Below are 15,936 nucleotides of genomic sequence, written 5' to 3'. Positions count from 1 at the left end.
GAATACAAACGTCTCAAAAATGAGATCGACAGAAAGTGCAAAATGGCTAAGCAGAGATGGCTAGAGGACAAATGTAAGGATGTAGAGGCTTATCTTACTAGGGGTAACATAGATACTGCCTACAGGAAAATTACAGAGACCTTTGGAGAAAAGAGAACCACTTGTATGAATATCAAGAGCTCAGATGGAAACCCAGTTCTAAGCAAAGAAGGGACAGCAGAAAGGTGGAAGAAGTATATAGAGGGACTATACAAGGGCAATGCACTTGAGGGCAATGTTATAGAAAGGGAAGAGGATGTAGATCAAGATGAAATGGGAGATATGATACTGCATGAAGAGTTTGATAGAGCACTGAAAGACCTAAGTCGAAACAAAGCCCCGGGAGTAGACAACATTCCATTAGAACTACTGACAGCCTTGGGAGAGCCAGTCCTGACAAAACTCTACCATCTGGTGAGCAAGATGTAAGAGACAGGCGAAATACCCTCAGACTTCAAGAAGAATATAATTCCAATCCCAAAGAAAGTAGGTGTTGACAGATGTGAAAATTACCGAACTATCACAGTTCGGTAAGTCAGGCCACAAAATAATAACGCGAATTCTTTACAGACGAATGGAAAAACTGGTAGAAGCCGACCTCGGGGAAGATCAGTTTGGATTCCGTAGAAATATGGGAACACATGAGGCAATACTGACCCTACGACTTATCTTAGAAGCTAGATTAAGAGAAGGCAAACCTATGTTTCTAACATTTGTAGACTTGGAGAAAGCTTTCGACAATGTTGACTGGAATACTCTCTTTCAAATTCTGAAGGTGGCAGGGGTAAAATACAGGGAGCGAAAGACTACTTACAATTTGTACAGAAACCAGATGACAGTTATAAGAGTCGAGGGGCATGAAAGGGAAGGAGTGGTTGGGAAGGGAGTGAGACAGGGTTGTAGCCTATCCCCAATGTTATTCAATCTGTATATTGAGCAAGCAGTAAAGGAAACAAAAGAAAAATTTGGAGTAGGTATTAAAATCCATGGAGAAGAAATAAAAACTTTGAGGTTTGCCGATGACATTGTAATTCTGTCAGAGACACCAAAGGACTTGGAAGAGCAGTTGAATGGAATGGACAGTGTCTTGAAGGGAGGATATAAGATGAACATCAACAAAAGCAAAATGAGGATAATGGAATGTAGTCGAATTAAGTCGGGTGATGCTGAGGGAATTAGATTAGGAAATGAGACACTTAAAGTAGTAAAGGAGTTTTGCTATTTGGGGAGCGAAATACCTGATGATGGTTGAAGTAGAGAGGATATAAAATGTAGACTGGCAATAGCAAGGAAAGAGTTTCTGAAGAAGAGAAATTTGTTAACATTGAGTATAAATTTAAGTGTCAGGAAGTCGTTTCTGAAAGTATTTGTATGGAGTGTAGCCATGTATGGAAGTGAAACATGGACGATAAATAGTTTGGACAAGAAGAGAATGTAAGCTTTCGAAATGTGGTGCTACAGAAGAATGCTGAAGATTAGGTGGATAGATCATGTAACTAATGAGGAGGTACTGAAGAGGATTGGGGAGAAGAGGGTTTGTGGCACAACTTGACAAGAAGAAGGGATCGGATGGTAGGACATGTTCTGGGGCATCAAGGGATCACCAATTTAGTATTGGAGGGCAGCGTGGAGGGTAAAAATCGTAGAGAGAGACCAAGAGATGAATACAATAAGCAGATTCAGAAGGAAGTAGGCTGCAGTACATACTGGGAGATGAAGAATCTTGCACGGGATAGAGTAGCATGGAGAGCTGCATCAAACCAGTCTCAGGACTTAAGACCACCGCAATAACAACAACAAATTACATAAAAGATTTGATGTATTTTAGCTGCAACATGGTCCACAGCTACTACCAATTCGCCGAATGGTTACAAAGGCAAAACTCAGCAGTAATGAATACAAAATAACAGGATATTTTAAGCTATCTAATAGCAGGCAGTGAGGCAGGATTATCATTCAGTTTTTGATGTTTTGCTTAATCTACAAGGATCATTCCTTGAGTCATGGCAACTATGGTATATCTTACAATAATGGGATGACATGGGACTTCCATGACGTGCGTTGAACTGGTAATGCAGTGTGTATCTGAACGCCAACACAACATAGGGTTATAGTACAGAAGGCCGCAGCACAGGTTGGTTGGTTGGTTTTGGGGAAGGAGACCAAACAGCGAGGTCATCGGTCCCATCGGATTAGGGAAGGACGGGGAAGGAAGTCGGCCGTGCCCTTTGAAAGGAATCATCCCGGCATTTGCCTGGAGCGATTTAGGGAAATCACAACTGCAGCAGAGGAAACACGCATTGGAGCTCTTTATAAATTTACTGTGCACAAGCACAAATGGAACAGAAATGAATCAAAATCAACTACTGCCCTCCAGAATAGTCCCCCAATGGATCCAGGCAGAAATACAAATTACAGTGAAAGCACTGAATGATACTGGCATTGCTAACAATGTGTGTCGCCTATCGCTGACATACTGTGTGGATATCTTTCCTGTTCGCAAAGTGCCTCCCATACAATGGTTTCTTCAGTTGTGGAACAAGGTCGATGTCACACGGATTGGAGTCTGGTGAGTAGGGTGGATGGCGGAGGATTTCCCACCCCCACAGTTGTACACACATTTTGATGATGCCTGGAGTGTGGGCTATAGTGTTATCACGGAGTATGACTGCAGCATCCAGCAGTGGCGGAAGTTTTCATTACTCACAGCTGTTGCACACTGATCAGCCAGAACATTCTGAATACGGAGATAGCTTCTGCTGTGTTGATATTTCTTAAAAATTTTATTTTGGCTTGAGATTGAACACCATCAAACATTTTGATGAGCCTTCTCTGGCTCTAAGATGTGTATTCAAGTTTAATTGTGTCACTATTTTTGTAACAAATTTTTGTCTTCCTTGAAATACAAATGCAATGTCTTTTGGACAATTGTTAAGTAATTTAAGCAACCATTGTCCACAGACTTTTCAAACATTAACTCATCATAAGTGATTCGATATGCAGAGCTAACTAATATGCACACAAACGTTCCGTTAGTCAACAGTTACTCGTTTATTACAATCACAGCCTGGACCAACACTGTTTGCCAGTTTTTAAACAGCTCTATGAATCTGTTCACTCTACACTTTCTCTCTGTAAGCACACACAATACTTTTTCAATTTAATTGGCATATGTTGTCACGTTCTCATGTATGCATAACGAATGGCGTTGGCTTTTTTTTATTAATCAGCGACAAAAGGATTGAGGTGCAAGGCTCAAAGAAACAATGGCAGACTATCAGCATCAGCGTGCAAAAAACAGTGCATTCAACTAAAATATCTTGGTGGATATTTACTGACTCATTGTCATCAAAATGAACTCCACAAATAAAAAGTGAGAACTAAACAAGGAAAGAATCCATAGAGGTAACAGTTACAAAAGATCAATATCTGAAGATATCAGGAAAGAAAAAAGTATGGCCCTGAATGGAAGGACTTCATTTTTAGATTATGCATTATTGTCTTTTTGATTTTAAGTTCCCCATTGCCACCAGGAACATAATATAAAAAGAGTAATGAACCAAAAATAACAAAGATACAATTTTCATTATAACATATAGACACTAAACATTCTACAATTGACTTGATGCTTACCTTTTCTACCAAGAAGCGTGCCTTCTCTGCTTCTTGTTGTGCTACCTGTTTGAGTTCTACAGCCTGGGTGAATTCTTTTCCAAAAGTCAAATGAGTCTGAAAAAATTATTTTTCTTTGAATTTAATATTAAAAATATAAATAAAATTAAACAAAGCTGTAACTTAACAGCTGAATGATATCCATTCTCTAAGAGTTGATAGAAATTAAATTCTATGGAAGAGAAAGAAATGCAATATACAAAAAGAGTTACTAAGTGACAGGACTCATGTAAGAAACAGTAGGGAGTGATACGGGCTGTAAATACACAGTAGTAGAAATGAACTATGTGAATGACGAATGAGGTAGCACCGACTGATTACTATTTCTTGGCACTGTGCACTTCATTTTCAGCAATCAAGCATGAATGAGACATGAATAACGTAAAATCAACACCATTTTAAACTACACTAACAAAATATTAACTATAATAGTATTATGATAATTCTATTTCCATGTATGCATTTGAAATTTTACATTGCTGACTGACACTAACACTCAAATCTAAGATGTTTCACCGACTCAAGGAATGTGTATCCTATGCATCAAATACAATTAACTATCCAGAAAATAAAGTCCAAAGGCATTGCTCCACAAATTACCGAACAGCCAACTAAGAACTACAATGAGAACAGTGTTATAGTTTTATTATCCAAACTAGCCTTTTCCCTGCAGCTTCACCGGCATATGCATTCAACATGTATATTGAACACATCCTTTACTCCCACTCTTTTTGTACATTTCCTCCACCCCCTCTCTGCCCATATCCTCCCCCTCCCCAATCATCTGACCTTATCCCCCCCCCCCTCTCCCCACCACTCTCTCTTTCCGTCTCTGCCTCCCACTCTTCCACCCACCACTACACCTTACACCTGCATTATTCTCTCCCTCTCGCTCTGTCTATCCGAGGCTCTATCCACCTCATCCTGCTCACCATGCTCTTCAGCATGTGTGGCTCCTGCAATACAGTTCAATAAACCAGGTTGATATTAGTCCCACAGCATGCCTGTCAAGCAGAGCAGGCTACACATCAGAGGCTTGGAAATCATTATTTGCCCATGACACAGACTGCCATGCAAAGCAGGTCGATAACACAGGCTGATATTACTCCAACACAACATGCCTGTCATCCAGGGCAACTTACATGTTGGGGCCTGGGAAACAGTGTCTTACCCTGACACATAGGCTACCCTGCAGACCAGGTTCATTTGGCTGGCTGATACCATTCCTGAACAACATGCCTGTCGTACGAGGCAGCCTTATGCGAGTGGCTGGGAGAAACACATTTTTGCCTGCATCTCCGCACCTACTGGAGCTTGGAGGTTATAAACCCCACAGTGTCGATACCCGTGAGGCCTGCTGTTTCTGTGTAAAATTTGGTTGAAATTGATCCAGTGGTTTACGAGGACATCGTGGACACACATTCTGCTTTATATATACATGAAACGCATAGCAGATGAAACAGTATAAAATGCACCTTGACAAACACAAATCATGCTACACATACCCTTTCAAGATTTGAAAACCTCAACTTTACTAATGATCACGGTCAGGACTGTGTTACTAATATTCAAATTTTTCACTTCAGTATTGGATGTGCACTTAGTTTCAACAAGAGGCTAGAAATAGATTGCTCTGCAAGTCCCCTTTGCTGATCCACGAACAACACACATTGTAGTGAAAACTGAATAAGGGATTTGACAAACTATAATAAGTAAAATGTAACAGTGGCATATAAATAGGACCTATGGATACCACATGTCTAAAACCTTTTAAGGAAGTAAAAAATTAATAAAAATGTTTGCTTGACCGGAACATGAACCTGCATATACAAATTTTTAATTGGCATTTGTTATAAACATTAATTACAAAGATAAGCAAAATATTACTCACAATTGAGATGTCATCCAATATAACACCAAACTGTGATGCACGTTCCATTAGATCTTCACTCACTTTTTGCGACACAAGTTCTCTCTGAGTGATGAGTTCACCAGCATCAAATTGAGCCTATAAGTAGTTACATAGGTATTTACATCATCATGAGCCAAAAAATTTTGAAAACCTAAATATGGGAGAGGAGATGTGAGGGCAAAGTGAGGAACGAAAGGAAATATTCTCAGTCGTGTCAAATCACTTTATCTACTCTTCATAACAGTGTTTGCACAACAAGAACATTTGAAATTTCAACTTTATCATGCATCATGTTCAACAGTTACCACAAATTAAAATGACAAACTACAGATACAAGACAAAAATTAAAATTATTTGTAACAGCTAACTTCACTACCTGCTACTACTCCCAGGTCTGCACAGCAAAATAACTACCTTATATTAATTTTCAATCAAAGGCCAAAGAGCAAAACCCTGAATCTTTATTTTTTATGTGGGTATAAATTAGAATATCATACGCTTTATGAAGTTTGGTAGCTCTTGTCATCATTAGTTTCCGCACTCTCACTTTCATCGTATCACTACACGGGAATTAACACAGCCGATTACATAAAAAAAATGACAATGGTTACAGAGAAAGAAAATAATGTGCATATATGGTCTTAAATTTAATAAAGATGCAAGTACTTTGGGATGCACTGCTTCTAGACAGAACAGGAAAAACTAACAGATCAACAAAGGAGTATTAATAAAAGAGAAGATTGCTGGCCAGTACTTCAGGAGGTTAAGCACTGGTGAGCATTTCTGTCTCATAATGTATTAGTTCTGTTTACTGAGTGTCCACTTGATACTGGCAATGGAGTAAATCATGTAAGGGTCAAATGACTGACATGGGTATTGACATGTTACTGGCTTGTTAATCCTTTAACTGCTCTGGACATGTTAACGTGTGTGCCTTTGTGCCTGTCCCTGTGTGCTCTGAATGTGTTTAGGTGCATCACCAGTCCTTCTACCTGGTACTCTGAACATGTCTACGCGTACTCATGTTCAAAGCACACAGGGACAGGTAAAACGGCGCACACGTTAACACGTTTAGAGCAGTTAAAGGGTTAACAAACTACACAGATTTGCACATAGCATGGTTTGGTCATGGAGGTACTGGAAGACATTGAAGTGTGAGCAGACAGAGTCCACCTTAATAATTTCCACCGTACATGCCTTTGGCTTTTTTTTCCATTCAATGGGCATAATCCTTCAATCAATAAGATTGAAATTTTACTATTTCTTTCACTCTACTCACTGCATAAGTTTCTTTTTTTCCTAGAAAAGGGAAAATTTTAAATTTAAAACCTAACAATACAGGGAAGTAACTACATTCAAATTATGAAATTTAATTGTGGCTCATAGTGGAAATTGGTAGGTAAATATAGTGAATTGAGCAAATACTTCCACCTCCATCCGTATTTCAAAATTTTTTTGTCTATGTAGTTTGGTCAGTTCTGCCATAATTCTCAGTGTCATGGGACTAACTCCAGTGCAGATCTTCATTATCAGCTTCATCATCAAAAACAATACTACTACTTCCAGAATGAGATTTTCACTCTGCAGCGGAGTGTGCGCTGATATGAAACTTCCTGGCAGATTAAAACTGTGTGCCCGACCGAGACTCGAACTCGGGACCTTTGCCTTTCGCGGGCAAGTGGTAGAGCACTTGCCCGCGAAAGGCAAAGGTCCCGAGTTCGAGTCTCGGTCGGGCACACAGTTTTAATCTGCCAGGAAGTTTCAATACTACTACTATTGCTGCATTACTGTTCTTAGACAAAAGTACATCTATCACAAATATTTTACTAGACAATAATTTGTTTTACCACTCATATATCACAAAAGTAAAGACAAATTGTGGACAGAGTACACAAGTATACAATGTGCTGACAAAAGTCATGAGATAACAATATGCACATATACAGACAGCTGTATTGTTCCATATATACGGTATAAAATGGCAGTGCATTGACAGAGCTGTCATTTGTACTCAGGTGACTAATGTGAAAAGGTTTCCAAATTGGTTATTGTCGCATGATGGGAATTAACATAGTTTGAATGCAGACTGGCAGTTGGAGCTAGATGCATGGGAAATCATTAGGGAACTCAATATTCCGAGATCCACAGTGTCAAAGGTGTGCTGAGATTACCAAATTTCATGTTATCTTTCACCATGGAGAATGCAATGGCCAGTGACCTTCACTTGATGACTGAGAAAAGTAGCATTTCCATAAAGTTACCAGTTCTGACAAACAAGCAACACTGAAATAACTGAAGAAACCAATTTGGGACGCACGACAAACATATCTGTTATGACAGTGTGGCACAATTTGGTGTTAATGGGCTATAGAAGCAGACGACTGATGTGAGTGCATTTGCTAACAGCATGACACTGCTTGCAGTGCCCCTCCTGGGCTCGTGACCATATCAGTTGGACCCTAGACAAATGTAAAATTGCGGCCTGGTCAGATAAGTCCTGATTTCAGTTGATAAGATCTGATGTTATGGTCTGACTGTGGAGTAGACCCCACAAACCAATGGACCCAATTTGCGAACAAGGCACTGTGCAAGCTGGTGGTGGGTCCATAATGGTATTGGACTGTGTTTACATGGAATGGACTGGGCCCTCTGTCTGCAGCCACTATTGTACTTCATGTTCCCAAACAATGATGGAATTTTATGGATGACAATGTGCCATGTCACTAGGCCACAACTGTTAGTGATTGGTTTGAAAATTCTGGACAATTCGAGTGAATGATTTGGCTACCCAGTTTGCCCAACAAAAATCCCATCTAACATTTATGGACTTAACTGAGAGGTCAGTTCATGCCCTAAATCCTGCATCCCCAACACTTTCGCAATGGTCACAGAGGCAGCGTGGCTCAATATTTCTGCAGGGGACTTCCAACAACTTGTTGAGTCCATGACATGTCAAGTTGCTGCAGTACATCAGGCAAAAAGAGGTGCAACATGATATTAGGATAGGGTGTCCATTCGTCCCGTTTTTACCAAAATGTCCCACTGACCCAAAAGTTTTTTTGGGGATGCTCAAATGTCCCATTTTTTTTATGATTCCGCTTGGCTAGAGTATTTTACGCTACTGGTTGTTTGACTTGGTATTAAATGCGCAATTATTTACACTAGGAAGCATGTGATAACTTTCAGCATACCCCAAACATGTACTGAACTGTCAAAAATCGCAAGTAATTTTAAACACACTATAGGTTATGAATAACAATGAAAATTCTTGCCTTCTAAATTGATCCACTGAATCCACCCTTTCGGTCCAGAGATACTCTACACCACTGATACTTGCTCTCTGGCTTTCGTCGCCACACTGTTAATGTTTTGCACTGTGCAATCACTGTTTCATTATGCCAAAACGAAAGTGTAATTTTAACAGCAATATAAAAAGCGAGTTTCCTTTTATCACTGGTAGTGGAGAAACTAGAATGTAAGTTGTGCAGATCAAAATTTGCTATTGGTCATGGTGGAAGGTCTGACATTGTGAATCACATTAAGACGAAGAAACATCGCATGAGTGATCAAACGAAAAGAGCAAATAAATGTGTGAGTGACTACTATGTAAACTTAAAATCAGTAACAGAAATGGATAGGCACTTGGCAGCACAAGAAGCTACGTTTGCATGTCGCAGTGCAATGCATAACCATAGCTTTAAGCCAATGGACTACTACAGCAGTTGTTAAAACACTTTTCAATCCTAAATTCACATGTGGACAGACAAAATGTAATGCAACCATTTCAAATGTTATTGCACTGTATGCAGCTCAGCAGGTTTTAAATGAACTGAAAAGGGCTTGATTCATTTCTGTAATGATTGATACATCGAGTCACCTGGATTTGAAGTTGGTTCCTCTCCTTATCAGGTATTTTCACCCTGAAAATGGCATCACGGTAAAAGTGCTCGAATTGGTTGATTCAGCTGGAGAAACTTCAGATTTACTTCAGAATTATGTGCTGGATGTTTAAAAGAAATATGATCTTGAAGGAAAGGTGATTGCAGTTTCTGCAGACAACACTAATGCCAATTTTGGTGGTAAGCAGAGGAAAGGAAAAAACAAGTTGTTCTATAAACTGCAACAGAACACAGTGAATAATATAGGTGGTGTTGGCTGCCCAGCACATGTGGTGCACAATTCCTTACAAACTGGCTCAGATTGCCTACCCATCGACTGCCAATTAATTGTAAACAAAATCTACCAGCATTTCCACATATATACAGTAAGGGTTGAATCTCTGAAGTCATTCTGTAAGTTTATTGAAACTGAATACAAAACTGTACTTGGGCACAGCAAGACAAGGTGGCATTCTCTGCTACCAGCATTGGAAAGAATTGTAGAGATATTTCCTGCTTTGAAATCATATTTCATTTCCCTTGATAAGTTTCCTGTTATCCTTAAACAATTCTTTGATAACCCTGTGTCTATTGTTGTTCTACATTTTCTTGTTAGCCAGCTAAAACCTTTCTCCACAACAATTAAATGTATTGAGAAACAAGAAATCACAATAGTGGAAGTTTATCAAGAAATAAACAAATTATTGGGCAAATTACAATGTAGAAAATCTGAAAGATTTCTCACATCCTTTGTACATGAGACTCTAAGAAAGCTGGAAGAAGAGGGTGAAATTACTGTAGAACAATTTAATATTTATGCTGACATCATCTATGACTCTTGCATTGAGTATATTAAAGAATGGTGTTTACCATTTCTCACACCTTTCAAAGCATTTGACTGGGTTAATACTGAAAAGGAGCAGCTACAGTGGAAGGATATTCAGGACTGTTGTGTTTTTGTTAAAAGTATTGTACCAAATTTTCCCGTTGAAGATGATGAACTGTTCGATGAATTTTCATGTGCACAGAACTTCATAAAAAGTGAAGGAGTCAAAAAACGTGTTAGTGCAACGTGGTGTAAAATATTTGCTTATTTCTAAAGTAAAAACGTTAACATGAAAAACATGATTCATTTGGTGGAGCTTTGTCTGGCAATTCCTGGGTCAAATGCTGCTGAGGAACATGTGTGACTTTTCTGATACAATTTCAAACGAAAATGCACTTCTTGACAAAACACATAAAAGTGAAAAGTATGGTGATAGTGTGGCAGAATTGTAAAAAGTGATTTGGGATCATCTGAGTGCACATTGTAAAGGTAAACTTGTATGTGTATTATATTTAGTCAATACAATATTTACGTCCCGTTTTTTCCTTCGTTGTGCCACGTTTTACTCTAATTTATTTTAAATGTCTCCTTTTTCAATGAAAATGAAATGGACACCCTATACTAGGAGGCACCTTATGTCTTTTGTCACTTCAATGTGATGAAAACATAATGTAACTATTCATAATATTTACCAAATTATAAACAGTACGCATACTTACAACAACAGCTTTAAGTACTTCTGTGGTGATTGACGGCAGTACTCTGTCATCGTAATCGACTCCGAGGATAGTGTAGATTCGTGGCAACTGATCCGGCAGAGGTCGGAATAAGATACGAAGAGTTATGTTGACATTCTGCAAATCTTTAATTGAACACAAACATTTGATAAGAAAATTTAAGCATTATGTAGCACTATAGTACAAGTACTCAAGCAATTCAGTAAGCAAGAAAATGCCCCCAATTGTGTTTTAAAAAGAAGTCTCATTTACTAATAACTGTAAGCATTTTGATTGTTCAACAGTGAGGTCTCTAGCACCCATACTAAATCATTATTAGGTTAGCATGGTTATAACTATTAAAATAATTACCTGCTTCTCACCTCCGATGTTTTCCTTACGGGCTCCCAGACAAATGTACAATGGATGGAATTGGGAACTCTCACTTCTACAGAGACAAATTTGATAAATGACTTATTTTATGATTCTTCTGCAAAACTATAGATTCAAGTGCTTTGAAAAGTGGGGTGTTAGTAGTTCCTGACAGGCCAATTATGTGGTTTATATTATTTTTTATTGGGTGTGTAGTGGTTCCTTAACGTACAAGGAAAATAATGGACCACCGAAGCTTGCACACATCAGCTAACCTGCATTTGAGCCTCTGCAGCACAATGTGGTTTTCAATTGTGGAATGACACTCAGTTTCTCATTGAACAGGTGACCTTTAAGATTACATAAGACTATAGTTAGAATGCGTCATATATGATGTTCATTATATTCAAAATATCCTTCATCCATTCCTAGCACTGCCGCAAGTCAAATCCTGAAAAATGATTGCACAGTATTTAAATAGTCTTACTGAGAATCTATTTAGGCAGCCTTTTTGGTAGATGGCACTGCAGACAGAGCCAAATTGAAAAGTGGTCACTTCATAAACGTAATCATCGAACAATGCAGAAATGGCCTCAAGGCAGTGTATAAGTGTATTCTCTGCATTACAACAACAACAACAACAACAACACACTAAGCTTCTTAACACGATGTTTTCAAAAATGTGACTTTCAACCTGTGGTTAAAAAGCCACCTGTGTTCATAAAGGAGAAAGGCCTGATAAGTTCAGTGATAGTCTGCTTGTCTACAGTTTCGCAAATGGAAACATGACACAACAAACTCTTATGCTTGAGAAGAGGTAACCTATATGCATTCATTTACAAAAATACCACGTTAAGTTCTGCCTCTGCAGAGGACACCCTTTATGCAGAGAATGTAGCACCTTGGCAAAAATCACCTATCAAATTAAGATTTGTTACTTGCAGAACACGAAAAGATCCTTTCCATTCTAGTAGCCTCAGTTCATGTGTCATGCCCTCATTTTATCTCACTTTCATCAAGGTGGGGAGCCTGCAGTGAGTACTGTACAGTTCAAGGGGCAAAAAGCTCCATTCTTTCAGTGCAGTCCATACTTCTACTGGAATTTCATCATAAGGCAAAATAACAGTTGAACGATCTAATGGTCAGGGGCACTTTCTATGCTTTTGTTTTGTGCACCCTTCTCATCTGTGGAGGATGGTGTTGGTATATTTGTGGATACAAAGGCTGTTACATTTTCATTTCAACTGCTGTTTCCAGCACTGTACTTTCTACTCAGTAACTGTCTTAAGCAGCTGACATAGGTGTCATCTATCTCTTAATGCAAATGCTGCTGCCATGTTCAACTCAATGTTAAGTAGGGAATTACCTTCACAAATGATTCAACTGTTAAAATTAAAGACTGAAATGTTTAATGCCAAAGCATAATCTGACAGACTTCTTCCATACTGTCAACCAATTACACATATCAATTCAGTAAAATGCAAAGTTTTGTTAAATTACTCATCACAATCCTGAAAACTTAGGGCATGACTAATAAGAATGTATATCTGTTCTGATACAAGAAAAGTAGATGTAAAAAGGCATACCATAGATTATTTTCCACGTAGTTTAATATTTTTGTCCAATTTTATGTGAAAATAGAATTCTTCACTCTAGTGTTCATGGTCATTTGGAAACTGCAATGAAAGCACTCCCACGTAGTTTAAAATGTTTGAAAAGTAAGTGTCAGACAGGGTAATATTAACAAAACTTTGCAATTTACTGATATAAAGAACCATTTGCAAACACTGTCAGCTCAGTAGCCACTTGAAACTGGTATTTGAGAAAAGAGATCTTTGGTCACATACTTTCAGCAACAACGCTGTACTTATTATGTACACAGAAATGAAATGAGAAGTTACATTTAGAATTAGATGTGATGAATGACTTCCATGAAGTCTCATGCAAATAAGTCAGACTGGCACCTGTCTTTATCCATGGTGAGATTGAAAATCTCATAAGTATGTAATAAGCCACTAGTACTAGGACAACTTCAGACAAACTGAAGCAATTCTTCAATAATATGCATAACTGTTGCAATATAGAGGACATCTGTCAAATGAAGCCCTGGTGTTAGACATTTCAGGCTTTAATTTTAACAACTGAATAAATTCTTATGCTAATTTCCTGCTTGTGTTGAGTTTAATGTAGACTTTGTACCATGCTGCTATTTGGCAGCAATGTATTAAGATGTCTTTTTTTAAAGTTGCTAGGTTCACACTTTTAATGAAAATAAAGACATCAATAGCTCCCAGTGAATATAACAACTGAAGGTATAATGAAGTGCTAATTTAATTTGTATGCAAAAATGGCTACTGCAGTTTAGCATCTTGAACTAAGTTGATACAGTGGGTACATGCCGTAACATCGTCACCCGTGAACCCGTGACTTTACCAGTGTGCATCCACACTCACGTGTGGGTCACAGGTTGTACAGTAGCAAATATTTCGTAAAGACACCTCTAGTTACCTTCTGGCTGAAAAGTCTCCTCAGAGATGTTAAAAGCACTTGCAGCAAGATTACTGGATATCTGAAAAACACACTGTTCCTCCATTGTATTTAAAAGTGGTCTCTGATGTTAAGTATCTCATTATTAAAATGAATTTTCTTGCTATTGCCAGTCTCCATTGCTATCCCCTCTGATTCTGTCAATATCAGCTTTTTTTTTTTGCTGCCCAAATAACAAAACTCATTTACTACTAACAGGGACCTGTATTCTAATTAATTCCTTGGGCATCACATGATTAAATATGACTACATTCAACAACCTATACAGGATAATGATAAAGTTTACAAAACATTATAAAAAACCAGTATAGGCATGTGAAAATAATCAATTTTTGAAAACATAATGCATCTGGAGAGAGGAAAAATCTATTACCAATCGGTGGCAGGAAGAAATTTGCAATCTTTTGGAGCCAGTGGCGTCTCCTACTGGCAGAAGGGTTGGAGGGGGAAGGAAGAAGAGCAAAGGAAAATAACTGGTGATGTTTAGGAAATTTGGAGAGTTTGGGAAAGTCACCCCAAATCCCAGGCCAAGTGATGCTTACTGTATGTACGAGAAGGAAAGTTTGATTGTTGGGGACTGTGCCGGATGAGATTTGAAAACCTGAGAGCTTAAAGGTGGAGGATAGTGCAATACAGAGATTATTAACGAAACATCATTCACGAGTTACTAAGAGTGGAAAGCTATGTGCACTGAATGTGGCAGAGATTGAGGTGGTGGTGAGTGGGGTTGGGGAAAGACAGGGCAGGTAAAAGATACAGAAAATAAAAGGGAATGAAGAAAAGAATACTGACTCTGAAGAAATTAGCTTAAATTAAAGCCAGATGGGTGGTGAGAACTAAGGACAAGTTGTAATGCCAGTTCCCACCTGCGGAGTTGTGAGAAAGTGGTGTCTGGGGGAAGAATGCAGATGGTACACGTAATGAAACAAGCACCGAGCCCATGACTGTCATGTTGGTGAGGATATTGTGTGTTGTCAGTAGAAACCCTCTGCCTATTCTCGTTCATCCTAATTGATAACTTGATGGCAGTTGTGCCAATGTAGAAAAACCACACTGTTTACACAACAGCGTACAGGACATGTGTCGTTTCCCATTCATAGTTTAAGTTTTGCCAGTTACAGGACTGGTAGAGGTGGTTGTGAGAGGATACACATGATAAGTCTTACAGCAGGAATGGTCACAGGGAGAGGAGCCAAGGGTAGGGAAGTGGGTACTGAAGGAGGAAAATAGGGTTTGACAAAGATATTGTGGAGGTTATGTGGGTAACAAAAAGCTATTGTAGGTGTGGTGAGGAAAATGTTGGACAGAACGGATGTCATTTCAGGGCATGATTTTAGGAGGTAATAGCCTCATCAAAACAGCTGATTAATACATTCAAGACCAGGATAATACTGTGCGATACCATGTGTACTACTAAGTTGTTTTTTGGAGGTGTCAACAGTATCAGTACTGGATGTGAAGGCACCGGAAATCTGCTTTTGAACTAGGATGATGGGATAATTACGTCCTCTGAAGGCTGAGGTGAGACTGATGGTGTATTACTGTAAAGAGTCTGCACCTGAACAAATATGTTTGTCTCACATGCCAAGGCTGTGGGAACATTTGACATGGAAAGGATAGCAACTGTCAAAATGTTTGTCCTGTTGTTTGATACTAGGTTTAACGTGAACAAAAGTGTGTAACTGACCTTTGGTGAGGATGAGTTTAACATAAAAGAAAGTGGCATGGGATTCAGAATAAAACCATGCAAAATTTAATGGAAGAACGTATTTAGAGATTTGTAGAATTTTAACAGCTTAGCATTACCATGGTCCGCCACTTGTGGTAGCGTTCTCACTCCCTGAGCATGGGGTCCTGGGTTTGATTCCTGGTGGGGTCAGGGATTTTCACTTGCCCCTAGACAACTGGGTGTTGTTGTCTCATCTTCATCACCACCATTCATCCCCATTACGGTCGGAGGAAGGCGACTGCAAA

The 15,936-nt window shown here is 38.8% G+C and overlaps 1 protein-coding gene across 2 annotated transcripts in view; it reads right to left on the bottom strand.

Annotated features, from left to right (window-relative positions):
- LOC124615467 (protein l(2)37Cc) overlaps positions 1 to 15,936 on the bottom strand; it is a 30,644-nt gene that overhangs the window by 2,131 nt on the left and 12,577 nt on the right. For both annotated transcript variants that reach the window (XM_047143377.1, XM_047143378.1), the window contains exons 4-6: positions 11,047 to 11,189; positions 5,603 to 5,719; positions 3,673 to 3,768 (exon numbers count right to left, since the gene is read on the bottom strand). In XM_047143377.1, coding sequence (XP_046999333.1) covers positions 3,673 to 3,768; positions 5,603 to 5,719; positions 11,047 to 11,189 — 356 coding nt within the window. The remainder of the gene's footprint in view (positions 1 to 3,672; positions 3,769 to 5,602; positions 5,720 to 11,046; positions 11,190 to 15,936) is intronic.

This window comes from Schistocerca americana, chromosome 5 (genome assembly GCF_021461395.2).
Source record: "Schistocerca americana isolate TAMUIC-IGC-003095 chromosome 5, iqSchAmer2.1, whole genome shotgun sequence".
Lineage (NCBI taxonomy): Eukaryota > Metazoa > Arthropoda > Insecta > Orthoptera > Acrididae > Schistocerca > Schistocerca americana.
This window is presented reverse-complemented; position numbering and strand designations above follow the sequence as displayed.